At 36.6% G+C, this 27,323-nt stretch overlaps 3 protein-coding genes across 4 annotated transcripts; 2 read left to right on the top strand and 1 right to left on the bottom strand.

Annotated features, from left to right (window-relative positions):
- Window positions 1-2,406: 2,406 nt before the first annotated feature.
- Window positions 2,407-4,106, bottom strand: LOC121302882 (ras-related protein Rab-39B-like). The gene is made up of 2 exons (XM_041233182.1): window positions 3,437-4,106; window positions 2,407-2,893 (listed from the first exon to the last, which is right to left on the bottom strand). Exons 1-2 carry the CDS (start codon window positions 3,649-3,651, stop codon window positions 2,467-2,469), a joined length of 642 nt encoding a protein of 213 aa, XP_041089116.1. The 5' UTR covers window positions 3,652-4,106; the 3' UTR covers window positions 2,407-2,466.
- Window positions 4,107-4,256: 150 nt separating this feature from the next.
- Window positions 4,257-15,760, top strand: LOC121302659 (solute carrier family 35 member F2-like). The gene is made up of 9 exons (XM_041232693.1): window positions 4,257-4,366; window positions 6,529-6,652; window positions 7,889-8,064; window positions 8,317-8,444; window positions 8,984-9,143; window positions 9,508-9,664; window positions 10,265-10,317; window positions 10,832-10,986; window positions 13,334-15,760. The coding sequence occupies exons 1-9, from the start codon at window positions 4,294-4,296 to the stop codon at window positions 13,547-13,549; spliced, it is 1,242 nt and encodes a 413-aa protein (XP_041088627.1). The 5' UTR covers window positions 4,257-4,293; the 3' UTR covers window positions 13,550-15,760.
- A 663-nt stretch (window positions 15,761-16,423) lies between these two features.
- On the top strand, window positions 16,424-26,797 carry elmod1 (ELMO/CED-12 domain containing 1). 2 transcript variants are annotated; one of them, XM_041232647.1, is made up of 11 exons: window positions 16,424-16,542; window positions 18,295-18,379; window positions 20,817-20,962; window positions 21,193-21,221; window positions 21,845-21,942; window positions 22,518-22,647; window positions 22,935-23,068; window positions 23,530-23,598; window positions 24,313-24,363; window positions 25,207-25,340; window positions 25,781-26,797. In XM_041232647.1, the coding sequence occupies exons 2-11, from the start codon at window positions 18,363-18,365 to the stop codon at window positions 25,951-25,953; spliced, it is 981 nt and encodes a 326-aa protein (XP_041088581.1). In that variant the 5' UTR covers window positions 16,424-16,542; window positions 18,295-18,362; the 3' UTR covers window positions 25,954-26,797. The 2 variants fall into 2 exon arrangements, with proteins under 2 accessions (XP_041088581.1, XP_041088582.1); XM_041232648.1 differs by lacking the exon at window positions 16,424-16,542 and adding an exon at window positions 16,948-17,266.
- Window positions 26,798-27,323: the final 526 nt, after the last annotated feature.

Raw genomic sequence — 27,323 nt, 5'->3', positions numbered from 1 at the left:
TTTAACATCCTGTTTCCTGTTGTCTTGTAAATGCATTCGCAAAACAACTTTCCTGCCCAAAAATAAATAAATAAATAAATAAATAAATAAAACAGCTCCAGTACCCAAGAAGCTTTCTTAACCCTGGATTTATGAATATTACAAAAAAAAAACTATACAACATATGTGGTGAACATTTGTGATATTGTCACTAAAACCATTTAAAAGTGTATGTATATAAGCATCAATAATGTTGCTACAACAAAATACACACACAAATAAACAACCACATAATTGATAGATATTTTCTGATATTACATTATACAGACAATAAATTTCCAACATCGAACTAAATACTGCCAACTGCTAATAAATAACTGAACTATTTAAATAATGGGCAGATCAATAATGCATTATATACTGGCATGCATATTTTAAGTATGCAAGTATTATAGCAAGTAAAAATACCATTAACATTGGCAAACAGTGGTAAACAGAAAAAGGCAGCAAACAAATAATTTAGCCAGTACTTAATATCTCATTCGATTCCCCTTTGGGTACGCGTTTGAGTCTGGAAATGGGTATTGTCTTGGTTTCATAGGAATAGAGTGATTGGAAACTCATTTTGCATGATACTGGTAAGTTATTACAGATTTGCTGTTATTGAGAAAGTTAAAAAACAAAAACAACACGTTTCACATGCTCTTTCACGTACTATATAATTATGCATGTAGGCACATGGGTTTATAATGCAGCATTTTCTATGCAAATGCACTCAGTCCTTTGGTTATATATACTGGTCCATGCACCCAAGTCAGAGTTTAATTGCATTGCACTGACACGGATATAAGCACCCATGACTATATGTTTGCAGTGCTATACACAATCATTATAAGTATGCGTCTATTGTAGGATTATTTTCCAGTGGTTCTATATTTTTGAGTAACTTGATTTCGGAACTCCCTGTGTTTTCCCCCTATATTCAGGAATGTGGCAGATGTGCAGCAATGGCTGTGATCTCATTCAAAGAGAATTAGGGTACTTCCTTCCTTCCACGCCTTTCAGTGGCTTATCACTGTTTTTATCTAAATCAATCTAGACTTGGCCAAAAAGTACAACAATTTTTGGTTTAAAAATAGAATTCACTCATAAACATTCAACTATCTACTTATAACAGTAAACATTTCTTTTTTTTTTTTTATACAAAGAAATCCTGAAGCTTTGCAGTGTTTACAGCTAACTCCATTAATCTTACCAGTGCAATTCGTTATGTGTGGTCTCACATGTGCAGGCAGTTTGAGAAGAAACATGTTACTGCAACCATGTATTCATTTAACAAAATGATATTTGGTACAGTAGTGAATTAAGAAAGCTATGTAAGGCATGCACACTGTGAGCTAGTTAGCAGACTTTTATGACATCTAGTACAATACAAGGTATGTGTGCCTTTCAAAACTGCACATGTCATCTACATAGCAAACGTCAATGCACAAGATGTACAGATTTTTTAAAACCTTGGCACCCTAAGCTCCATTTCAATAAGACACTTATTTGCAAGACTCTCTCTCAGCTTGACCATATGAAATGTACTTGCATTGATAAATCAAACAGAAAATGGAAAGTCATTAAAAACATTCATATTTTGAAGCAAGTGCTCAGGCATATTTTTAGAGAGTCATTTTAACAGTATAAAACGATTGTGTAACAATAACTGAACTACTCCATCCTACATTTCGGTTGTATCGTGCTAGTTTTATATAATTACAAAATGTTGTTTTATTCCTGTCAGAAAATATGCCTGTGACTTTACACTTTCAAAACCTGAAATCAACTCCCATTACCACTAACGGAAATGCAAGATAACTTACTATCTAGAAACCCTCCTACTTCAACTAATCCTTTACCGTACTTGACATGGTAACAGACTTCTCATGCTTTTAAAGCTTGATTGCACTAATGAGATGCATTTCAGCTGCAAAATCAAGGCTCTCTTTCTTCCTTTACAAAATACTGCTATGTGCATTTAGGCAGCTTTTCTTCATATATTTACAAAATGTACATAGAAATGACTGGCTAAACCAGCCCTGTTTTACGTGCAATTTGTGTCTTTTGTTTGAACTCCTCTAACCAAATCAGTTGCACAAGTACTATTATGGCAATCTATACATAGCAGAATATTATGCTACTGATTCTACACATTTTGAACCATCAGTCATTGTTTGGATTAGATAACTAAAGATACAGTATGCCTATATTGTACTGTGTTGGAGAGCAATTTTGGAAAACTCCATAAAGCAATGCATCTTGTAAATCTTAAAAAAAAAAAAAACATATTTGTATTTGTATTATATATATATATATATATATATATATATATATATATATATATATATATATATATATATATAGCAATGTGCTTTGTAGCACTCTTCTCAATGCACGCAGCTCCTGCTGTTGGCGTAGTGGAATTTCTTCCCCAACAGCAGCTTAACAAGGGCATCGCCTTCCAGGTTTCACAGCCTCTTCGGAAGAATGGACAACATTTGGAATGAAGCCACTCTTCACTCCCTCCCAGTTTTCTTGTATATTTATCTCGCCTCTCTTCACCAGCTCATAAATATCTCTGGTGAGAATGGTGAAAGACTCCTCTACATTGACGGCGTCTTTGGCGGAAGCCTCAATGTATTTCATGCCACAGGCCAAGGCCAGCTTTTCAGCTTCTTCCCTCGTCACTTGACGCTGGAGACCAAGGTCACATTTGTGCCCTACTAACATGAGCACGATTTGGAAAGGTTGCACGTGCATCTTGGCTTCATCTAACCAATTCTTTACTTGCTGGAAGGACCTGCGGTTGGTTAGGTCAAACACCAACAGCCCACCGACTGAGTTACGGTAGTAGGAGCGTGTTATCGACCTGCAATAAAAATAGTAATACAATTAAGATGCCTGTTGCTTATTTAAAAGATCTTTAAAGGGAACTAAATTCAGTGTAGCGCTAAATCCAGGGTGGCACACACTGGTAAAACAAATCCGTATGCTGGATTAGGTTTGTGCCAAACTACCACATTGGACCTTGTGTGCCACCATGTTTTACATCCGACTTCAGAGACAAAATCCTTTCTGCACAGCAATTGTTTTTCCAGGAATGTGCAACCATTCCGGAAATCGCACTACTACATTTTTTTTATTAAAATATCTGTCAACACCTAGTAATTACTACTTGCAGCGAATTTATAATACATCTCTTTATGCTCCGTTATACATACTATGAACAAATACTTTTTCCAAATCAATTTTAGCTTTATATAAGTCGCGTTTATTTTAATGCTTATATACATCATAAATGCCGCTTCCTATGAGCTAAAGATGAATCAAGCAAGCAGGTGAGGTGGGAGCTTAATATACATGAAAGAATAACAATAAATAAACTAATAACTACACCTGTTTCTTTTTGTACCTGAATCTCTCCTGGCCCGCGGTATCCCAGAGCTGTAGTTTGATTCGTTTCCCTGGTTCAATCTCTACCAGCCGGGCAAAAAAATCCACACCGACCGTGGGGTCAGAGAAATCTGCAAATTTCCCTTCAGTAAAGCGACGCAGCAAACAAGACTTCCCTACTGTCGAGTCCCCAATAATTATCAGCCTGAACTGGTATATCCAAATTGCTTCCATCACAACATCTCTTTAATAAGGCGATGGCATATATCTGATGAGCTTTACCTAACAGTAGTAAGTACAATACTATTATCATTTATCTGCATGAAGTAATACTATATTACAAAGAGATCAATGTTTATAATGCCAGCTGTCAGCCCCATTCGTTCCCTGCATATTCCTCTTGTTGTATATTTCACCGAAGATATCAATTATGCATCAATATTGCAATTAATAGACAATTAACTCAGTCAATTAAAAAATTACATTTTGACAAAGATATTGTAACAGATAAACCATACCCCACCTCTACATTGACATACGGTCACTGACATCATTCTAGAGACGATGTGTATTTTTAGAATCTTTAAAGAACTTACACTGTAAACAAACAAACAAACAAAAAAAGATGCTACATATCGCACCAGGGAAAGGAGTTGTCACTTCAGCACCACAGTTATTCTCTCAACCTCCCTTTGCTACGTAACTGCGCAATTTCTAGATTGACATTCCAGGAGTGCAGTTGTTAGCGAACAAGCCGGCCCCAGTAATTGAAAGAGCCTATCATTTGAAAATGGGGCGAGGCACAGACCAAACCCAACGGGTTAGATTGAGATATCGTGAGCATGCCGCCACCAGGAAGTACGTTTGATTTGCTGTATGCTAGTTCAAATACACCAGCAACAACTGACAGAGATGGAGACGGAGGAAAAACAGGGTTTACGCGGCTCAGGTAGAACAAATGTATTACTGATTGGTAAAATTATACTAGAATGTAAACCGCGTTACAGTGCATTGGGAATATTCTTTTGTGCAGTGCAGATTAGTTACAACAACGTGGCCGTTGAATATTTGTTTGCACAAACCGCATGTGCCCACAAGCAGATTTAAGAGTTCACAGAAGCGATCAAAATAAATTGGCAGCTTGTGTGAATGTAGTGACGTGTTCCTGCAGGGAAGGTTTAACTCCACGTGTCCTCCACGCAGGACACTTTCTGCTATAGTGGCAACAAGAAGAACACACATATTTTGTATTTAACAACAGTAGTACACAGTAGCTTACGGACACAACGAACGCAGTTCATAGAAAGACTACAGGTATTTTCTGTTTATGCTCTACACACTATTAGGGATGCAAACACGCATCCCTACTATGCATCATACTTTAATTTGAATAGCGCTTCACCAAGTTCCCATTGCAATCCAGCCACTAATTCCTTACCACCAGATGTATTTGTCAGAATTGAATATAAGCAAATAGACTCCATGTTTTATTTTAAACCCAAAATGGTCATACCTGTGATTTGTATAGGTGCCTACATTATCCAGGGGCTGGAACCCTTCTGTGCTAATGGATTCGGATCTGAATAGGGCCAGACAGGCAATGGGAGAACAGGGTGGGATTAGGTTTGAGGAGGTCCTGATGGACAGACCCTGTCCTAATGTTTAGCTGCACCTTCAGCATGTGAATGCTCCTGAACAGATCTGAGTCAACAGTTTAGAGGTCTGTTTGTCCCTGCTAAAGACACTTCACCCGTCAGTTTGGATCTGTCCATCAATGCAGTCCCAGATGATACAGATGGCAATTTTCACACATGCAGAAATTCTATTTTATTCACATCCTTATAGGTTTTTTTTGTTTTTGATTTAAAAAGTTTAATCAACTCGGTGAGGTATGAATGAAACATCACTGTTATTTTAATGAATGTATTTTGTTTTTTTTTTGTATTTAATTCTGTTTCAGTCATCAATCACATCATGGTGATTTTCTAAACTCAGAAATCATCCCATCAACCTCCATAGAGCTTTCAAGCAGCAGAGTGTAATCATTAACCTGCTCCTCTGTATATACTCCCTAGGGAATGTAAGAAACACCAGATTTGTTCAATGCTCTATTTTTCACTGCTGCATTTCATACATCTACCTGGGTCAAAGTGTTGCAGGTGGGGACAGGTTAATGGTTACACTTTGGTGTACCAGCTATACCTGCAGAGAAGACCTAGTTTAGTGCTGCCTTGAGGCCACAGGAGTGCTTTTAGCGTCTGAGTTTTAAAAGGTCACGGACATGATGACTGAAACAGAAATTTATATGCACTAAATTCTAAACAAGCAAGAAGAATACATTAGGAAAGATAACTGATAATTCATACCTGTATCAAGTAACTCTGTAAAGGTACTATGTACTTTATGTACCCTCAGTATAATTTATTGCCTAGTCTAATATGACATATGTGTATGGTATTATCCTCTATTGCAGTTTCTGCTTGGATCAGTATTTACCAGGCTTGCTACTAGTAATGTCCCTTTACAGCTAGCTAGCTTTGTAAAGTAAGTGACCACTAGGTTTGTGCAGCTGCAATGTTTGCCCCCTTTGTAAAAAAAACACAGTTTCAGAGGGGACAGAAACTGTGTCTGGAAGTCAAACCTTCAAATCAGAAATTCAGATGTGGCTGGAATAGTTAGAAAGCACGTTAAATATTGATCTAAGTAGACACAGCAATAGAGAAGGCTTGAGGAACACATTGTATGATTTTAAACAGGTAAGAAAAGTTATGAAATGTAGGTGATGTAAAGTATCCCTTTTTGACTAGTAAATCATTTAGTAAAAATTTAAATCTGGCATCATGGTGTTTTCATGTGAATTAATGTAACTGTATTTTAAAAAGCCAACAGGATGAGTTGAAGCAGTATAATCACAGACTGCTTCACAGTGGGTTTGATAAAGCTATCTGCAGAGATAATGTGCTTCAGTGAACTTATGGGAACATTCCAAGCAAGTTAACCACATTCCCTCTTGTACTTTGGCACAAAGAGAGTTAATGATTCAGCAGATTCTTTCAAAGCTTGGAGTCACTGCTGCAGTTAATTTAGTTTCTCTCACTTTGGACCCCTTAGAGGTGCTTCGGAAGAGAATGGAGCCCAATGAACACGGGACGTTCCCAGCAGATCCCGAAACCAGGCATGGAAATGGTTTCCTTGATTCGTTACGGAAATATAAAGTAAAAGAAGTTTTCACATGGTGAGTTATACAACTTATTAGAACTACAATATTTTATGCAAGGGAAATGTAACCAATTTTGGGTCATGCTTTATTTTAAGGAGATTTTTTATTTATTTATTTATTTTTTTTGGTGTATGAACTGTTAACAACTATCTTATTAACATATTAACAAATCTTGTTGAATTAATTCTTAGTAAATATATTGTAATCTGTTCCCTTTAAAGTAACCCAATTTTGTTTGACCGTGACAGTGTATTGCATTACTTAAATGTGATGAACATATTGACAAAATTCAAAACTTGTGTTCACTTTTTTTAGCACAGAATGTAGGGCAGTGTCACCATTGGACTAGATTATAGGCAACATATATATTGTTACTTCCGAAGTTATAGCATTGTTTAGTCTACAGTGCAAAATACCTTTTTTAATGAGAAATATTGAAATCTTCACATTCACGTCTGTGTCCGGGATCCTGCACGTGTTATAATGAGTAACCTGCACACTTCTTAATCAATCAATACGCTTCTTTGGAGTTGAAGAAGGAAAACAGAATATCTAATGCTGTCCATTCGAAAACCATATCTTTCCTGATAAGAGACTTTGCAAAATGCTATTGCTACATATAGAATTAATAAAGATATCTTGAAATGCTTAAGCTGCTCTTGGATATTCTATTCTAATTAGACGTGCCCTTCCCATTCAGTGACTTGGTGCTTTTTGGCAGAAAGAAGTTTGTGGATTCGAATGCCCTTTTGCTTGTATGTTGAGTGGGGTTGGTGCTGCAGACATGCTATTACATTTAAACTACAGTTTAAAGCAACTAACCATGTTTTTTTTTTTTTTTTTTTTGTAAATCCGTAGCAGGTAATATTTTTTACCTCTTTTTTTTCAGTAATTTACAAACATGTTTTGCTATAACAAATGATAATGGATACCAACACCTGCAAGATTCCTGCTTAGCTTTGCCCACATTGCTCCATGTGGTGCCAGATACAAGCTACACTGTAACTGGTTGTTGCTTATACTGGAAATTGATATGAAAATCTACTTGTCCTTCACCCAGTTAGATTCTATTACAGATTACGTTGCTAAATGTGTTGCTTTATTGCGACCCTTTCAGAGTTATTACAGGATTCATCCCACTGGTAGTAAATCTACATACAGGGGTGAAATATTTGTAAGGGAATGCAAAGGTTTAGAACTGAAGCTGAAGTGTTGCTTTTCTTTTTCACTGAAACTGCCCTTTTATTTCAGGCATCTTTTCAAGACGATATCCATGAGTCAAGGGTTATCAGTGTTAATCTGTGGGACTGGGATCTCCAGCCAGTATTTGGCAGTCCGTTATTCTGTGAATACACCAATGTTGCAGAGCTTCATCAACTATATTTTGCTGTTCTGTGTTTATACGTCAATACTGGCTTTCAGAAGGGGTAAGTAAGCTTATGATACCAGGCATGGGATACTTCTCTTCCTGCAGCTTGGATAGAATAGAAATGCTCATCTAACTTGCTTTCTAAGATTATGAGATGACATGTTACTTACCGGTGTTGCTTATTTAGTTGGGGTACATGTATGTTACTGGCATACCCATTAAGGAAGCGCTAATTAAAACACATCCATATACTGCACAATAGCAAAATAAATAAATCAATAATATAACATTATTTTTGTTTTACTGATAGGGGATGACAGTCTTTTGCAAATTCTGAAGACAAAGTGGTGGAAGTATATGCTGCTGGGGATTGTTGATGTCGAAGCTAATTACATGGTGGTGAAGGCTTACCAATACACAACACTGACAAGTGTTCAGGTGAGAAACGACAGCTTTCCTTTCATGTACACCCAGATTAACTTAGACGACTGTTTCTAGTTTTTATTTTATTTCTGTATTTATTTATTTTTTAAAAACGCATGATAAAAACGTTTGGGTGAATATGTGTAAGTTGAGGGAGTGTAGCAATGTATCTGGATTTTTTACAATGCCTTTTCAATGGAAAACATGCTCTGCAGGAAGTAAGGTTTTAGGTGTGTGAACAATAAACACTATTTAACCAGGCTTTGTTTGTGCTGCAAACATTTCTAACGCACAATACAGAATCCTTGCTTTATATTCTCATCCAAGACTGAGGACAGAGGGTGGGAAACACTTTTTTTTAAATAGATTGCATGAAATGGGTTATCAAGCCATTTTGTTGATGCTGATTCATTGGGATCCTTCTTGAAGTAGGAACTGGACAAGCATTGATGTTAATCACAGGTATCCAAGACCTAAAACGAGTTAGTAAAAAAAAGAAGGATAGTGTTACTTTTTAAAGTGTTGTTGCGTTTTGTATTTTTATTTCCACCCAGCTGCTAGATTGCTTTGTGATCCCGGTGTTGATGGCACTGTCATGGTTTATCCTTCGCACTCGATACAGGGTAATCCACTATGTCGCAGTGTGCATCTGTCTGCTTGGAGTTGGTGCGATGGTTGGCGCAGACGTGCTGGCTGGAAGAGATCAGGGTGCCAGTAAGGAGAAAGCTATTTTCTTCTAGAGCTCTCTTTGGAACGTGATGGCTATTTTTGAAAAAAAAAAAAAAAAAGTAAAAGAAAAAAATCCACCCCTTACAACATAAACTAAGAAGGTTAGCTTGCTTATTTTTAATTGAGTTTTTTTTAGTTTTGCCTGATAGATTAACAAGGATCTATTTTTATACAGGAACTGTGTTTACCACGGTAGTTAAAACATGACACACAAGTGAGCACCAAAGCAGAAACTGCATTACAGCATGCTAGGGAATATTTAGGGTTGGATAACGACTTACCATCAAGATTCTAACAAGTACTGACTCAGATGCTCAGCTGCATACAATGTATGTTTGGATTGTTTTAGGCACGAACATCTTGCTGGGGGACAGTCTTGTTCTGATGAGTGCTGCTCTGTATGCTGTGTCTAATGTGTGTCAGGAGTACACGGTGAAGAACCTGAGCAGAGAGGAGTTCTTAGGAATGATCGGCATGTTTGGGACTGTCTTCAGTGGTCTACAATTGTAAGAGAAATTCAGTCAGTACACCTGAGAACCGTAGAATGGTCTACATAATTAGGATAAGGGGTAAAACAGAATAAGGTATTTATTTCCTTTTGTTTTCAGACAGGAAGCTGGTGTTTTATTAGTATAAACCCCATGCTCTTGGTGGTAATGAAGGAGAGAGATTGAAGGAGAGGGAGGTTTCACTGATATCTGTTTGCAGTCTGGAAATCAAGCAGTTATTGTGGAAGGAAGAAGGGAAGCAGGCCTCGAGGATTGGAAAGAGGGCCGTGTCTTTTTACTTGACACCCTGGCTTACCAAAAAACTTAAAACTTGTAATAAGCAATACCATATATGTATATTAGTCACAAAAATTCAGCACATCAAACAAAAACAGGTCTTAATTTTTTTATTGGGCCAGAGATAATGAAGGGTTACATGCACTGAAGGAGAATATGTATTTAAAATTAAATAGATGACAAGATATCATTTTGAAAAAGTGTTTCACCTTTAAAAAAAAAAAAAAAAAAAAAAACAGCATGTTTTTATGTTTTAATTGTGTTTAAAAAGTAGTTAATACTGTACATGCCATGAGCTGTTTTCTTTGTTTGTTTGGACAGAGCCGTACTGGAACACAGTGAAATCGCCAAAATAATTTGGGATTGGCAAGTTGGTAAGTCGTGAGTCTTTTTTTTTTTTTTTTTTTTTTTCCTGATTGAAAACAGAATCCATCGCATAGCACTTTGAGCCATTCCAGGTTTTCGTATGTGCTGAATTCCCTTTCCTCATTAAGTATTTTATGGGGTTTCAATTATGCCGAGTGGTTCTGTGTCTTGATTAGCCTTCCTGATTCAAAACATGTGACGAGGTGACATTTAAACTGTGCTAGGTGGGGCTAGCGGAGTTGAAAAGATACATTGTCACGTGAGTTTAATGGAACGAGGAAGGCTAAGGATACTCCAGACCAGTGCAAAGCCAGAAAATGGTAGATTTAGTATGGGAGCAACAGAAGCCATTAGCACCATAGTAAGGGAAATAATAATTGTTGGTGTTAAAAGTTAAAATGTTTTTTATGGGGTTATCCATAATAATAGAGTGGGGTTGGTTTATTTCACTCTTCTGATTTGATGGGTAATTTTCATTGGTTAATCAGTTTGGGACTAAAATATTGTTTTGTTTTCTTCCAGCACTGCTGTTTGCTGCGTATGCCCTCTGCATGTTTGCGCTGTACAGTTTCATGCCAGTGGTTATTAAAATTGCCAGTGCGACTGCAGTCAACCTGTCCATGCTGACCGCTGACCTCTTCAGCCTGTTCTTTGGGCTCTTTCTCTTCCACTACAAGGTAAAGAAACAGAGAAGAAAACAGAATATACTCTACACATACTCTGTAAAGGGGCAGTATATTCTGTAACGTCATTGAGATCCTTCTGCTTTCAGGCAATTGATGAAAATCCACCAATGAATGCACATTTATATGGTCACATGATGTGATGTGCAACTGTTCATCAACAATCGTAAACAGAAGGATCTCAATGACTTTACAGCATGTACTACACCTTTACAGTGTATGTTTTGGCATTGTAATCGATTGTGACAATACATGCTGTGAACTCGTTCACTCCACTCGTAAAGGTGCTTTTAATGTTTCCTAACGACCTCTAAAATGTGGTCCTCGTGTCACTGTGATTCTTCTCAATGCCAGTTTGCATTCTTCACACTGATAGCAGTGATAACATTGCAGAGCTAGGCTATGCAGAGATAAGCTGGGCTGTGGCGTGCAGAATGCTGATTTGTATTGCAGGAGGTCAAGGTCTTACAGCAAATCCTGCATGAAGTATAAATTTGTGAAATTGTGATTAGTGACGGCTCTGGGACTGTTTTTGAAGGCATACTCTCTGACAACAAACGTTTTTGTGCATTGCTTCAGTAACCTGGCAAGTATAAGCCTGAGGTTTGACACAAGCAAGATATTCTAGTATGGGAGAAACACGAAACACATACATGCCATGATATGTCCACAGCAGCAGACAGGGTGTCCTTGTAAAGCCTCATCAAAAGAAACATTGTAATTGGTGTGTGTGTGTGTGTATGTGTGTGTGTGTATATATATATATATATATATATATATATATATATATATATATATATATATATATATATATATATATATACACACATATATATATATATATATATATATATATATATGTATATATATATATATATATATATATATATATATATATATATATATATATATGTGTACACAGCAGGGAGATATGCATGTTACTGCATGTTACTGACATCCTTGTGTTGTATTGTGCTTGTTTGGGATGTTGCCGTTACAGACAATTTCGGTGTTTAGACTGCATTATATTGAATTGTTGTATAGTATGACCAGCAGATGGCACTGTATTAACAATACTAATTAATCACCAGTGCATTTGATAAAGGTCCGAAGCAGTATTACTGTAAAGGTCTCCACACACCGGATGCAATGCGATTTGTCCTTCAATAAAATTGTACTTTTGCTGCGCCACTACCTTTCACACCAGTGGTGACAGGCGCACAAGGGATGTGATTGACGACTCTCCTCTGATTGTATCATCAGCTGGAAAAAAATCACTGGATAGTCCTGTTATACAGTTAATAAAAATGTAGAATACATAAGAGCTCTCAGAATACTTATTTCAGTAAAGCGAAACGAACCATGCACACCAGCTATATTCGGTTCCCCGGAAATAGACTGCCAGATGCTCTCCCTCATTGCCGTGTTTTTATAATTTTTGTGTCCTTTATTGTACGGCTCTGGGTATTTTGATACTGCAAGAATTATCTTTTCTCCCGCCATTGTTAACTGAAGGAGCACAAGGGAAGCTTCCCTAGCTGACGTTTGACAAAATGGTAAAAATAGACACCAGTCCTGTTTTTTTTTGCATCGCTTTAGTGTCGCACATCGCATCGCAGGCAGAGTGAACGGCCTCTTCACACCGTACGCGATGTGACAAATGAATGTGTCGTACGACACACCGCACCACGACAAAAAAAAATAAAACATCGGTTTTTGATATGAGCCGTTCACACTGCCTGCAATGCGATGGGCGGCACTGACAATGCGAAAACAAATAGGATTGGTTATTTCTGTGGTTTTTGTTGCGCGGCCACTAGAGAACTGACCAATGAGGAACAGCTTCCCTTGCATGCCTTGAGGTGTCTGCTGAAGTGTACTTTATGCTGGTCAATAAGTCAATAAGTCAAGTCAGTAAGTTTTGTGTATGGGTGTCCCTTGTGTAAGAGATGTCATCTTGTGCTGTCTGGGGGCGAAATAAGCACAAAGTGAAGATGAGTGGTTACTGGCTGCTCAAACTATACACTGCGAATGCCCTTCACACCCTACTCATGAATTGCTGTAAAAATCACAAAATCAAAGATTGTACTCTGGAAATGTTATTAAACATGTTGATGTTTTTTTTTTTTTTTACCTTTGAATTGTGACATACTGTATACACAGTGCACACCTGTACACTGGGTATGATGCACTGGAATTTTTACAGACTGATTGGTTCATTTGTTACACGCAGTTTACAAAGGAAAATTATGTGACTTATTCACATTTTTTTTTTTTTTTTTTTGCTTGTTTTCATTTAATCCCTGCAGTGTAACCTCTAAACCCTCTTGTTTCTCTGCAGTTCTCAGGGTTGTATATCCTGGCCTTCGCTATGATCATCGCTGGGTTTGTTTTGTATTACTCCATGCCAACATACACCCAGGAACCTGCACCTCAGGGGACTGCCATAGATGGACTGGACAACCCTGTCTCAGAGAGTGAGGATGACACCAGACAGGAAACGGCTATACAGTTCCCCTCAGGAGAGGACGCTGCAGAGACAACGCGGTCACAGTGACCACGGCAGAAACTGAAAACTGACAAGCAGCACAAGCACTATAATGGACAGACAACTGGAATGGAAGGGAACAGTGATTCATGTACTCTCGTTCCTTTCATCCACACAGGAGGTCAAAGCAGTTTACAAAAACAGAATTTAGTAGAACCTGCCAGCCATTTTATTATTATTATTATTATTATTATTATTATTATTATTATTATTATTATTATTATTATAATGCTATATAGAATTCCCCCTACCCTTAAAATGTGTTTCACCCTATATATTTGACACTTTGGAATATTTTCACTTTTGATTTATTTATTTTGGTATTTTTTTTATTGAAGTGTTTTTATATATTGTCATGGAGATGCCATAAAACCCCAAGGACAATTAACTTTCTCTGTTCGTGGGATAAAGTTAATGGTGCTGACCTCTGAAATGCGATTAGACAGTCTCTTTTAAAATGCCTGCACTTCATTCAACTGTAAACCAGACCAGAGTTTACTTTGCATTAGGTGGATTTTATGATCATGTGTTTGTGTAATCATGTTAGATAATTGGATATGGACAACTGCACATTGACATTGCAGGGAATGTACAGTTTAAACAATTATGCAATCCTCCTTTGAAAAAAAAAGCAAAAAACACAGCTGTGGTTCTGATTGTCTTCTAAGCTTTCAGCAATACTTGAAACTGCAGCAGCAGTGTGTGCCTTTGCTAAGAGTGCTATATTCTTGCATGACAAATTGTTAGAAATAAATCTAGACATTAAGGCAGTCAGTAGCTTGCAGATTCCATTCACTGTTTTATGTCCTTTAGTGTGGAAACTACTAGATCGTGTCCAATGGGATGGGAGTAAAATTAGACAACTAAATAAGTGTTGGTACTTGTCGCTAATCTTTTTAAATCTAAAATCAACTTTCTTTTGAAAAAAAAAAATTAATTACAGATGGCACGTGGACATTGTGTTGATCGATTCATTTTAGAATGTATAAAAAAACCAAAAAATTTGCTGACAGGAGGCTTGAAGGTTGTTTGATTGAGATGATCAGTGAAATGCGAATACCCAAGTGGGAGTTCTTGACAGCAAAATGTTAGTTCTGAGCCTTGGTATACAGTGTGGTCCTGTTGAGGTTTGACTGAATGGCACCAACAAACAGAATCTACCCTGTAGTTTCTGATAATTTGTACCTAAGAATGTATGATTCCATGTTTGTAGATTGAAGAGGACTAAAAGGAGACAAATGTTTTATTTTGTCTGTGCCTTTTTAATATTTTTTTTTAATATATATTTTTATTTTCCACGTTCGTCTGATCTGCAGTGTGTCTTATTTATGAAGCGTTTTATTTTTGCACTTTGCCTTGTTTTCACTTATTTGCCCCACATTTTTCTTGCTGAGCAGTCTGTTGGCTGGTTTCATAGACTGTAATTGGCACTAAGGTTACATTAATTAGTCCATATTACTAATTGGGGGTTTGTGAAACTTGCTGTTTGCTCAATATGCATTTAAGCATTTTTGGGACCAATTAGACATTTTGCATCACATAAGGGAGAATCACCCAAAAGTGGCAATCATTTTAATCCACATGAGTTAATATTATACAACAAAAGACAAAGATGTTTATTTGTTTGCACTTATTTTTAGTACTACAGTGTACCAAATATTGTTTCATAATCTACAGTAGTATCCGTAAGCTTTTGAGCTGCTGGTGATATCTACATGGGAATACAAATATATCACATGAGGATTTAAAAGCCCTTGTTTAAGTTTTGGTCATTTTCATAAAAAATAAAATAAAAATACAAAAGTAAGTTGTTTTGGATGTGTGAAACCAATAGATTATGGTGTACTAAAAACAGAAAATGTTTCGTTTTGTCATTTTTTAATTTGTACCTTGTTTAATTGTTTATTATTAAAATAGGCTTGAGGCAATGCTTGAAAAGCAATACAGGGAGCCTGTGTTTGTGAAGCCCAATATGTAAGTACTTCAGGACAAATCAGCACTCAGTGTCAATGTACCTTAGTGTTTTTCCTTACAGGCTTTTTAACAGCCTCCGGTAGGAAGGTAGATGTATTAAGCATTGCTATCAGAAGGTCTTACACTGAATTTAAAAAAACAAAAAAACTCTGGTTCCACCAATGCTTCTTCAGCTGTTCATATCTTATCAACTGCTTCAGATGCTGACTTCATATTCGGGCAAAATCGAACAATGCCCTTCTCTTGTCCTGTGTCCTACTGTAAGGATCTCTATATTAGTTTATGCATAATAAAAAAAAAAACTCTGAGATGTTGGATTCATATTTTCACAACCATATTATATGATGATTTAGGTCAAGTTTGATCATGGGTGTTATACAAGGAAATAAATGCCTTTTTGTTGAAGTTTTCAAAGCTGATGCCAACACTCGGTCTGAGCCTCATATCTGAAATCGTGTGAGGTTTTGACGGACATTGTGTTTCAAGGGGGCTATGCAAGAAACATGTGCCCATGACCTTAACATTGACCTCTGACCCAAGAGGGTAATTTGTATCAATTGCTATCCAAGTGGATTTACTCAAACCTATATGTAGCAAATTGTATTGAATGCATCTACATGGTCAGAAAGAAGGTGCCAGAATGATCATTTGAACTGCTGCTGTGCAGCAGAATAACATTCCTTCAGTCTGTATTTGGCTTGACAAATATTAAGCAGAAATTGTTTGGTATGATGTCGGTACAGTATGTAGATATTATGGAAGGGTATGTTGAACATTTTCAGGGACTTTTTCTTAAAATATATTATACAAAGGCCCCAACAAGTGTGATAAGTACAGTGCATCGCAGTTGCCTACATCTGTATTCATAGACCATTATGACGTAGCCTGCAAATGCTTTTGCCATCTGTTTCCTTTCGGTCTGATGAGTCCTGGTTACGGCGTCATCAAGAGAACCATAGAGCGAGAGCAAGGGAGACGGGTGACTGGAAGCACATGATGGTAGAATAAACAACACGGATTTACTACAGGTGAGGAATATGTAAAAGCGAAGAATTGCAATCCAATTAGTCATAAGAGATAAGCGAATTAAGTGTATCGTTGCATATTATTATTGTATAGGTTGTATGACGATTGGAAGATCTGGAACCATAACTGTTTTACAAATTGGATTTAAAAAAATTGTTAGTTACGATAAGCTTGTGAATGCAACCCATATAAAGACGTGAAAATCATGACATTTTCATTATAATGTTATTGTTGTAGCCCATCGTTTGAAATCCGATGATGTATTAATATTAAGTCAGAAACAAAGCAACTTGAGGATAGTGAAAGAAAGGGATGCTGCTTCTGCAGCTGATGCATGCTCTATGGACTTGTCGCTTAGCGACAACACATCAATATAAATCAAGCACGCTAAAGGGCAAATGCTGTAAAGAAATTAATTGTTGATCATATATCGCGTTGTTGACAAACAAAACTAAATGGATATTCCCAAAAGATGCGTTCTGGTTTAAATTAGTATTATGCTAATCGTTTATTTTAAATGGCAGGCAAATTAAACCATAGTCGAGTGCTGCTTATAATTCAGGTCTGACATTAGGCGTTTGAGTGGAATCAATACACAAGATGAAAGATCCCTTTGAATTGAACCTACTGGATGAATAGCCTGGAGCCAGGCTTTATTTTATTTTTTTACCAAACGTTTGTTTTTGAAGGGTACGCGGACTAAAGCAGGCTGCACAAAACAAGAAGGTACTGCACAGTATGTTTAATTAAATGACGAATTCTGTGAACATTTTTATTGTAATCGTTGGGCACCGTTGTATGCTTCTCTGTCACTTTTTTGTTGTGGAAAAGGGAAACAACGTTAATTCAATATCCGTTCACTCGTGTAGATTGAGGTAAAAAAAAAAAAAAAAAAAAAAAAATATAAATATATATATATATATATATATATATATATATATATATATATATATATATATATATATAGAGCGGTAGACTCTGACGTGTACGAGTCATGAAATAAAACAGATTCTGTATCTTTGGTGATTGTCTAGCTCGCCTGTTTGTATACTGGAGGCTGCTGCATTGCGATCAGTAGGGTGTCTTTCACTTGAGTCAGCTCCAGCTCAGCACGCAGAGTACCACGATCAATATGGAGGAAAGCAGGGAACTGCCACAGGATTCGCACAATGCAAATGGAAAGTAATTCAGAATCCGATGCGTTTTTTCTACAGTTGACTGTGATCTTGAAAAATGTTTAAGGATAAAATTAACGTGGGTCATACCATACATCATTTGGATAGAGAGATCAAAATGTATATTTGTATTTAAATCAAACACATATTAAAATAAATTGTGTGTGTGTGTGTGTGTGTGTATATATATATATATATATATATATATATATATATATATATATATATATATATATATATATTAAATATTAAACTATTACACACTATTACACACACACGTTTCATGTACATTGTCTTCCCGCAAGACCTGACATCTCATAATAATAAGAGAGAACATGCACATGGCCTATTAACTTTTATACTGTCAACAACTGAAAAAAACACCAAAAAAACGCCGGAGGTCATAATGTTTATGTCGTCATAAAACGTGAATGTAAAATTATAATTTGTTATTTATAATGTTTTTACAGTAAACATGAAATAAATGTAGAAAAACACTATGCATTGAAGTTAACCAACTTTTTAAATAGGCCATGAAATTGAAACTTTCCTTCTTTTTTTTAACATTTCTTTTTGCAGGACAACTAAACTCTGCAAGCGCCCTCAGTAAATCAGTGGACATCCAGGTGTGAGAGGACAAATAAAAAATGAAGCATTTTCTCAAGTAAGTGCCTTTTTTTTGGGAAACCTGTTTTTTGGCCTAAGAGAAAGAAAGTCTTCTTCCCATTTTTAGGTGTAATCCCAAGGATTACATTGTGTAACATGCTTTCCTGTACACTACTACTCCACGAATATCAGAGCCTCTCAAGGGAAATGTGTTCTTCTACAAACACCTTTTTTCCAAGGCAACTAGAACATGAATTATTCATTTCAGTTTTTCTAAAAATAAACCTGGGTGCCCAGGCACAACAACTCTTGTTTAAAGCACAATGGACAGCAGGTACACTGTCAGGGCAGGGGAGAGTGCATGCAAAAATCCCAAACACAGAATGAACTTAGTGCAGTCTGGCCGTGTGAGTCTGAATATTCTGTATGGTCAGTTTACCACGCCAAACCCAAAACCTCTTGATTTGGTCCCTTGGAACTCTATTTTCTTATCACACCTAGTTCAGTCACATTGAGATTTAGGTGATGACAAACAAACATGAGAACATTTTGTCAAAACACAAACACTGGAAGTCTGTATGTACAGTGTGTCCCTGACTCTGATAACAGTTACTGCTGTAAGAGCTTTGGATACAGTGCTTTAATTAAACCTCTTGTGTGTACTCTTGAGAGCATTTAGTTCCCACCATTGTTCCCCTGACGATGGTTAATGGAACTACTATCCATTATTTCATTTAACTATTGCATTGACTCTTTTCACCAATTCATACTGTAAGTAAGCAGTAGCGTCACACTCTCTTCTTCATAAGCACTTGAAATAGCAAGTGTAGTGTTAACAGCTGTTAGAGCATTTCGTGTCAGAGCTGCTTGATAATACCCATTTGTTAAATTATTCTAGAGGACGAATCAATGCAGCTGTTTTTGTAAGTAATTGGTAAACCCAGAATAGAATCCCCTACCAGAAAATACAAATGTCTCTTGAGTTTTTAGTTTTGTTTCATTCCTTCAGTCTTATTTAATTATTGTCATACCAGCAACAATACATTTCCCTTTTAATCAAAGCTAACCAATAACAGCTTAACGGAGAGGCATATACAGTACTATTTTTTTGTGGCGTATCAAATATTTTACATTTAGGTCTGTTTAAACTCTGATTATGTCCTCTGATATCTCACATTAGCCCTTAACGTCTTATAGAACAACCTGCAGTGTTTTTAAGAAGCACATTACTTCACCTTTGCTGTCTGTAGCTCAGCAATATGTTTTCGAACATAATGCTCATTAGTTTGATAATTTTATTCACATGCCCTAGAAATGCATTTCCCGACTTTTACTGGAGAGAGCGTTCACTAAGAGAAGGAGAATTACTCTTAGAAGCATCATAGCATGCTTACATCATTTTCCCTCCTGCAACAATGCTCGTATTCCAATTGAAAGTTGTGCAAAGGTAGAATAAAAGATGAACTGTTTCTGCAGAGAGCATTGTCTAGGCACGCTATGATGTTGTTAGTTTTAGTCTGGTATGGTTTAAGTAATACATGGTAATGTTTCTGTACAGGGCTTCATGACAGTGCAGTAATCCTGGAACATTCTCCTCTCCCCGGACCCTTATGAAACAGCTGCCACTAAAAAAAGAGCCTCAACCACTTTTTGATCTCCACAGGTTCAGTTCTGAAGTTCAACAGTTTTAGTAGTATTAGGCTAGCTACCTCTCTATAGAGCAATGGGACAAATAATTATAAACACTTGCCAAAACACTGTAAAGGTCTGGTGACTAGGGAAGACAGAACTGATTTGACATGTTCTGGAGCATATGTGAACAATTATCACTTATAATTCTTGAATTTTGATTTTATATTCCACCTATGGAGTGTGAACATCTTTTCCTCCTGGCACTGGCCTTGATGTTTTTAAAAAATAAATACAAAAGTACACCTTTTACTGCATCAGAAGGTCATGTGCGTTGCATTTTCTAATTGGTGCTCCGCAAATTCAGTGTGGGGATCAGGCTAGAGAGCCACTGAGTTTTCAATATAGTCTCCAGGCGATTTGGATGGCTGAGATGGGCTGCTAGGAGGAAGGTGGATGAAGAACAGATTAATTAAGGTTCTTTCGCTTTCCGTCTGGGCTCTGATCAAGGGCAGGCATTGGCAGGTAGTGGACACGAGTGTGCCTTTGACTAATCTAGCCTCCCTCTCCCCTTGCTCCACCTCATCAAGCACCCGTCAGAGTGATGGAGTGCATCAAAGAACAGGCAGCATAGGAACAGGGAGCTGGCTGGATGGTTTTGCTCTCTAATCCTCCCCTAGAAGCTCTTGTCTTGCAGAGTCAAAATGGGTGTTTATTATTCTATTTGTTAAAAACAAACCAAGAAAACGAAATAGCTTTTTTTTTATTGAGATTGTTACATTGGAGACAGGCATGTAGTATTAGGATAGCTATATAGGTTGTTGTTTGTTTTCTTTGCTTTGATGTGCCTGTCTGTTGGTTGCCAGGGTGCTGATGCAGTTCTTCCTGTATGTTTGCTGTAAATGTCTGTGGCGGTCTCTGAAGTTCGTTTTGCGGAAGGTTACAGGACGATGTGAGCTGCAGCGAATCTGCTACAACAATAAGCCTGGTGCCCGAAGAACGCTGAAGATAGGTACTGGAACTTACAATCTGTTTATTTATCCTGTGTTCAAGAGTCAATCAGTAGGAACCGCAGAGCATAACGACTTGTACACCAGTTGCACATACAGAATTTGTTCTGAATACAACTAGTTACTCTGTGAAAAGTCATTCAGTAAAATTCAATACATACATAAACTTGTTTTTCAAACAGTTTTAACGTTTGAATTGAACAAACACGGCTTCCCTTTGTTTTCTTAACAGAGTCTTCTCTTAAATTCTCCAAGAGCGAGGTAAATTATTTCTTATTTGTCTGTTCTGTTGTCCCAGAAATGTAGCTTACCAGAAAGCAAGAAAATTAACAATTTAAAGAAACAAATTTATTACAGTGCTCCCTCCTTATTAGGCGTCCCTTAATCCCACAGAACAGATTAAGACAGTGTAATAATGGCTTCCATTTGCCCCATAATGCTATAACTTGCATTATCATTATAAAGCAGAGCACAAATTGCAGTGTCTGAAGTATGGCACTACAGTGTTATAAAGGGAAGCACTCTGTTTCTGTTTACCTCTACTATATTCAACTGAGCTGCAGTTGGAGAACAGCAATATTATCCAATGTAGTGGCCTGTATTTAAAGTATGATTATCCTGTCGGTCTGCTTACGTAGAGCTTTTACAGTATGCTTTGGTTTATAATTAATTGATAGTGGTTCGTGGTTTTAGTGGTTAGAACACTTTTCACCTTGGGACGCTGGCTGGATTCAAATCTTAAAGTTTTTCATCAGCCATTTCTAGTGTTTCTATTTTATATATAAATAAAGCACTTTATTGTTATATATTATCTGTGCAAGATTCTCAAGTATATTATGTCTTACATGTGCAAGTTCCTGGAGGTTTGTTTCTCTCCTACTCAGCTCTTGCAAAGTGCAGTGAGTGTCCATCCTGATGCTGTAGAGAAGACTATAGAAGACATCATTACCTTGAAGAAGATTAACCAAGATACCAACCCCCAGTAAGATAATCAGCTTTTTTTTCTACAGAGTATGACAGGAGTGGTTTAATAGTAAACAGCTTAAAAGTTGTTTTTTAAATGTTTTATTATTACTTCCCTCTTTTTTGAGGTTGTTTTTGCTCAAATAGTTTTAGTAATTTTTCCTTCTTCACTGTAAGTTCATTCAAGTTCAGTCAGCACAGGTTGATCTTAAAAGCTTACGTGGTAGGCATAAAACTGAAGTATCACATATCAAAGTGAGCCAACTCCTTGAGCTGCAAGTTAGTACAAGAGCCTGTTAACCCCAACCTGGAAACTCAATTTAGTGTGACTTCTCTTGATCTTCATGAATTTTAATTACTACAGACAGACAGGGCAGGAATTTGGGTGTGCGTGTTGGACAATGTAAAGGATGCTGTCATTGTCCTGCTGCTTGAGTAATTCCTGCCCTGTGGATACATTCGGAGGATTTATTTAGCTTCCAGTGCAGCCAACCCTGCACCATATAAAACTTGATAAAACAAACAGCAAAAAAAAAAAAAAAAATGTACGGAAAAATCGACTAAAAGCTCTCTGTTTTTGTTTGTTTGATCAAGGCTGGGGATATCCCTGCAGGCCAGTCTCCTCCAGATTGTTGGGTACAGGAACCTGGTGGTAGAAGTTGAGAAGCTTCGCAGAGAACCCTATGATTCGCAGAATCCAGAGCATGAGGAAATCCTGCTAAAGGTAGGCATGAACTACAGGCTTCTGACGATCACACCCATCACAGTACTTACTAATAACATCAGAATGACAATTCAGAGGTATTTAGTTATTTATCCTCATTTAATAGATACAAATCTGAATGCAGATAAACCTGCAACTATAGCTGTCTGTGCAATGTAAAAAACAAAATGTTAGGAAGTTGTGTCACAATGGGATTTATCTTCATCATAAAGGGACAGTACTGAGGGAAGCCATGTAAGAAGACTGCCTCATTTGACTTCTCATGAATTTTAAATGTGGTTTTTCAGCTGTGGAAGTTGCTGCGTCCTGATGCTCCGCTCAAAGGTCGCATTACAAAGCAGTGGTGCGAAATTGGTTTCCAAGGCGATGACCCTAAGACAGACTTCAGAGGGATGGGCCTGCTTGGGTTACTGAACTTAGTGTAAGAGCATTGTGTTTTTTAGCTACCAGACGTTTTTCAAACACTGGTATTGATTTCTTTATCACCAGAAACCAGTTATGTGATAAAACAACATTTGCTGCTGGTGAATAATGGTGGTGATACAAGCAATTGTCACTATTACTGGTCTGTTATTGCTGATGTTTCTAATAGACAGTGTTGAAACTCATACAGATGCCCTAGTTCCCAAAGCACTGTCATTTGCTGTTTTGCTCATTCCAACAATGTGATATGCCGTTAGTTGTGTAAAAACAAATTCATATGCCTTATGCTCTCAAATAGCATTTTAGTGGAAGAATATCCACAGCAGACGTATTCTGGAGGCACTCACACTGTACTGCCTCTTATACAGTTGTACCTATACTCTGAGAAGCACTCGTTTAGTTGTGATTAAACTTCCCCTGTCCTGTGTCTAACTTCTTAAAAAAAACATTGTATTACAGCTACTTTGCAGAACATGACAATGCCACAGCCCTTCAAGTCCTTCATGATTCCCTTCAGCCAAAGTACAGGTAATACCGGGCTAGAAGGATTTTCACTATTTTGCTTCCATTCATTAGAAACATGCTACACGATGCTACTGTTTCATGATAAAGAGAGAGTGGAGCGTACGCTAGATTATAATATCTTAAGCCATCTGTGTGTACAGGGCATTGAAAAAGATCAGAAGAACAGGGAAAGTACTGTGCTGTTTTTAGAGAAGCTCCTGCTTACAGTTTCCTCTGGGAAACAGTTTCATTTTTAGCTTGGATTAGGTTGGACATCTTTGTTTTGTTTTTAATTTGTCATTTCACACTCATTGCATAACTTTAATATTTATTTTTGTTTGTTTTTACATTTTACTTTACATGTAGAGATATAACCAAAAAGGATGCAAGGTATTTATTTTGGTTATTTTGTTTTTTATTCATATCTTTTGTGTCCATTGCCTATTTTGCCAGTTTTATATATGTGTATTTTCCATCTATTTGAATACCAATTTAACACACCTTTTACTGGTTCAGCAGTTCTAAAGTAATACCAGATATGATATATATTATTAGCTTTGAGTTGTTTGTTCCTTTTTAATAAACTTCTAACATATTGTTAGTCAAATGTTGCATCACATAATTGAGTTTCCTTTTAAAGAATGTTTACATGTACAAGTGGTGGTGTAGGCGATTTACGTTTTGTGGTATAGCTCTATAATAAAGAGTTAAGATGTTCACAAATACTGTTTTTTATAGCAAGATGAGCAAACTTGAATGGGAGAAGAAGAAGTTTGATAAAGCCATAGGGTAAGTATGCATAGATCCATAGGTTTGGTATCAGTTAACACAGTTGTGTAAAATATTTTGTTCATAGGCATAGCGATGCATCAGTTATATTAAAACAAGAGTTTCAGATACACGTGTTATATGCATTCAGAAGCATACAATTAAAGATATACATAACATTACATCTTTTTTTTTAAATATTATTTTCAAAGCATTTCTTTAATGAGGAGAAAAAGACATCAGTGTAAGAAAACTGAGAAAATAAACAAAGGACTAAGACAGCTTATTATTTTACTGAGGTGTTTGGTTCATTATGTAAAATAGTCCATACAAGTATGGAAATGTATATGTTTATTAAAACAAACAAAACATGTGTTTAAAAGCTTGTATGCTTTATGAAGGATGAAGGTCATGTACAAACATTACAGTGAAAACTATGCTAAAGTTTCCATCCTGTGCATTAGGTTTTTTTATTTTATCAACCATTGAATTATTGTTTGCGTATCAGTAGCCTTCATGATGCATTAGCATGATTGTTACCCGTGGCAATGTAGAGGAAATGAAATGCGGCAGTCTGAAGATCTTACCTCAGCAGATCCCAAACAGTGAAAAGTGCTGAGGAGTTTCTGTGGCAGAAAAAAGCCCAATAAGACTAAACTGGTCTGATGGGTTGTGAAAGCCAAACTATGCAAAAGTTAGTGGTGCAAAATATCACTTTGTAACTTAAATAACATTCATTTACTTTCTCAAATGTGACCCTTAACACATTTTTTTAAATACTTGCATGTGTTTGTTTCTTTTAAGAACTTTTACACTTTTTGTAGACTGCACATTGATCCTTGTACTTTTTTTTTTTTTTTTAAGCTACTCCTTTGCAATAGTGGGCATCAATATTACAGACTTGGCGCACACACTGCTTGTGAGTGGAGCTCTGAAGACACATTTATACAATGTTGCTCCTGAAGCTTCAGCCCTTGCACACTTCCAGCAGACATTTTGTAAGTGTTACTTACCAGTTGTGATGAAACTTGGTTAGTAATGGATGTTCTTTAGCATAGGTTGTTGAGAGCATAACAATCTAGGGATATAATGAAGATCCTGTCCGTTCTTTACTATAGTATTTTATTATTGTAACCAAAACACTAGTTAAGTATGGTAAGTGTATATGTGGCATATAGAATTGTGTTTTTTATGGGTGCAACTTCTCCCATTTTAACACTTAAATTGTTGTATAGGGTTCTCTGAAATGCCAGGACATAACTTTTTGGGAACAATTTTGTATTTAAGAAAACATGCATTTAAACTATAGAGAGAAGGCGGAATGCTAAATATTGGAAGAACAGACACCAAATTTCAATTTATTGGCTAAATAAAATCTATGGTACCAGAAAGCAACCCTACCTTAAAGTTCACATAGCGATGTTTCTTCTTGTTACAGGTTACTTAATGCAAGAGTTTCACAAGTTCTGGACTGAAGAGGACCCCTGTGATATAATGGAGTTTAACCGCATCCGCAAAAAGTTTCACAAGCGCATTCTGAAACAGCTCCGGAATACAGACATGGCATTGTGCCCTCACTTTGCAGCGTCGGACCACTTAATTAACATGTAGACATCCTTCAGTCACATTTCATCAGCAGTACTTCTCTCATAACTCACTCACCCATTTGGTTGGACCACATTGAGCCTGCAGTCTTGATCACCACCAGCACATTTTATGACTGATTGTATGCATGCTGTTCTTTTTTGTGTTTGATGGTTATCTCCCATGTTACTGCTTGCCACAGACACATTGACATGCATTTCAAGTCACTTTTGATTTTTTTTTTTACGGGTTTCTCATTTAAATCCGTGCACTTATCGTACTTTGGCACCATGCAGTGTTACCTTCATGAAGTGTTCGTTAGAAGAAATGTTTCTATTTTTGTAAATGTTTCTATTTTTTCCATACCATCAACATTTCTGAACTGTAATTCTCTAGGCATGCTTTTGTAAAACTCTGACTTTAATGATAGCTGTGTTTAGTCTTGTAAAGCCCTTTAATTTCTTCCAGTTTTAAAATCATGTATTTCTTAGAAACAGAGAACTTGGTTCCTGGTTCATTTGTTAAAAAGCCTCAGGGTTTGCATGCAGCATACTGTAGTTGTAAGTAGTAAGGTATCAACAAGAAACATTTTTGCAAAGTATTCATGAGTGTTTATTACTATTGATGTTTTTACACTAAACAACGTTTTGTTACACCGCTGTGACAGTCAGCCTTTAATGGGAATACCTCTTTTAAGCTTGCCTAGGTGTTGTAAAAATGAATTAAAATATATAACATGCTTTCCCATTCACTAAATGATTTAGTAACATCATACAAAAGTAAAGACAATCACCTTGATAATAGAAATTGTTTTAAATCAGTACAAGTAGTTGCTTTATTAAAATCCCAACATGCATGTACATTTACCTTACTCTTCAGAGTATCCAGTTTTTATTTCAGTGTCTCAGTCTAGTTTGTCTTGTGTACTGTACATCACAGTAGCTCAATTGCTTGTGTAATGTGACAAGGTTCCTTGTAGTATGAAAAAGGGAGACTTTGTATTATTATTATTATTATTATTATTATTATTATTATTATTATTATTAAAGCTCCATTAAATAAAAAGGATCAATACCTGATTACTAATGAATTGCTTTTGTGCATTACAGGAAAATGCTATTAGTAGTTGAAATACCTCTTAACAGGAAGGTATTTTTCTTGCAAAACAAAACAATAAATTAGAGACAGAAGAATAACAGGTGGTATAGTTATGAGAATAGTAACAGTAGTAGGCTAATGCACAAGCCCATGGCTGACAATGAATGGTATTAAACTCTACAACGGGGCACAAATATATTTAAAAAAAACTCCCTGGTTATCATAATGGCTCTTTCAGCCACAAGGGTGGGAAAGTTTTGAGCTAACTATTCACAGTAGTCTATACTGGAAAACCATGA

The sequence above is a fragment of the Polyodon spathula genome, chromosome 30 (assembly GCF_017654505.1).
Source record: "Polyodon spathula isolate WHYD16114869_AA chromosome 30, ASM1765450v1, whole genome shotgun sequence".
NCBI lineage: Eukaryota > Metazoa > Chordata > Actinopteri > Acipenseriformes > Polyodontidae > Polyodon > Polyodon spathula.
This window is presented reverse-complemented; position numbering and strand designations above follow the sequence as displayed.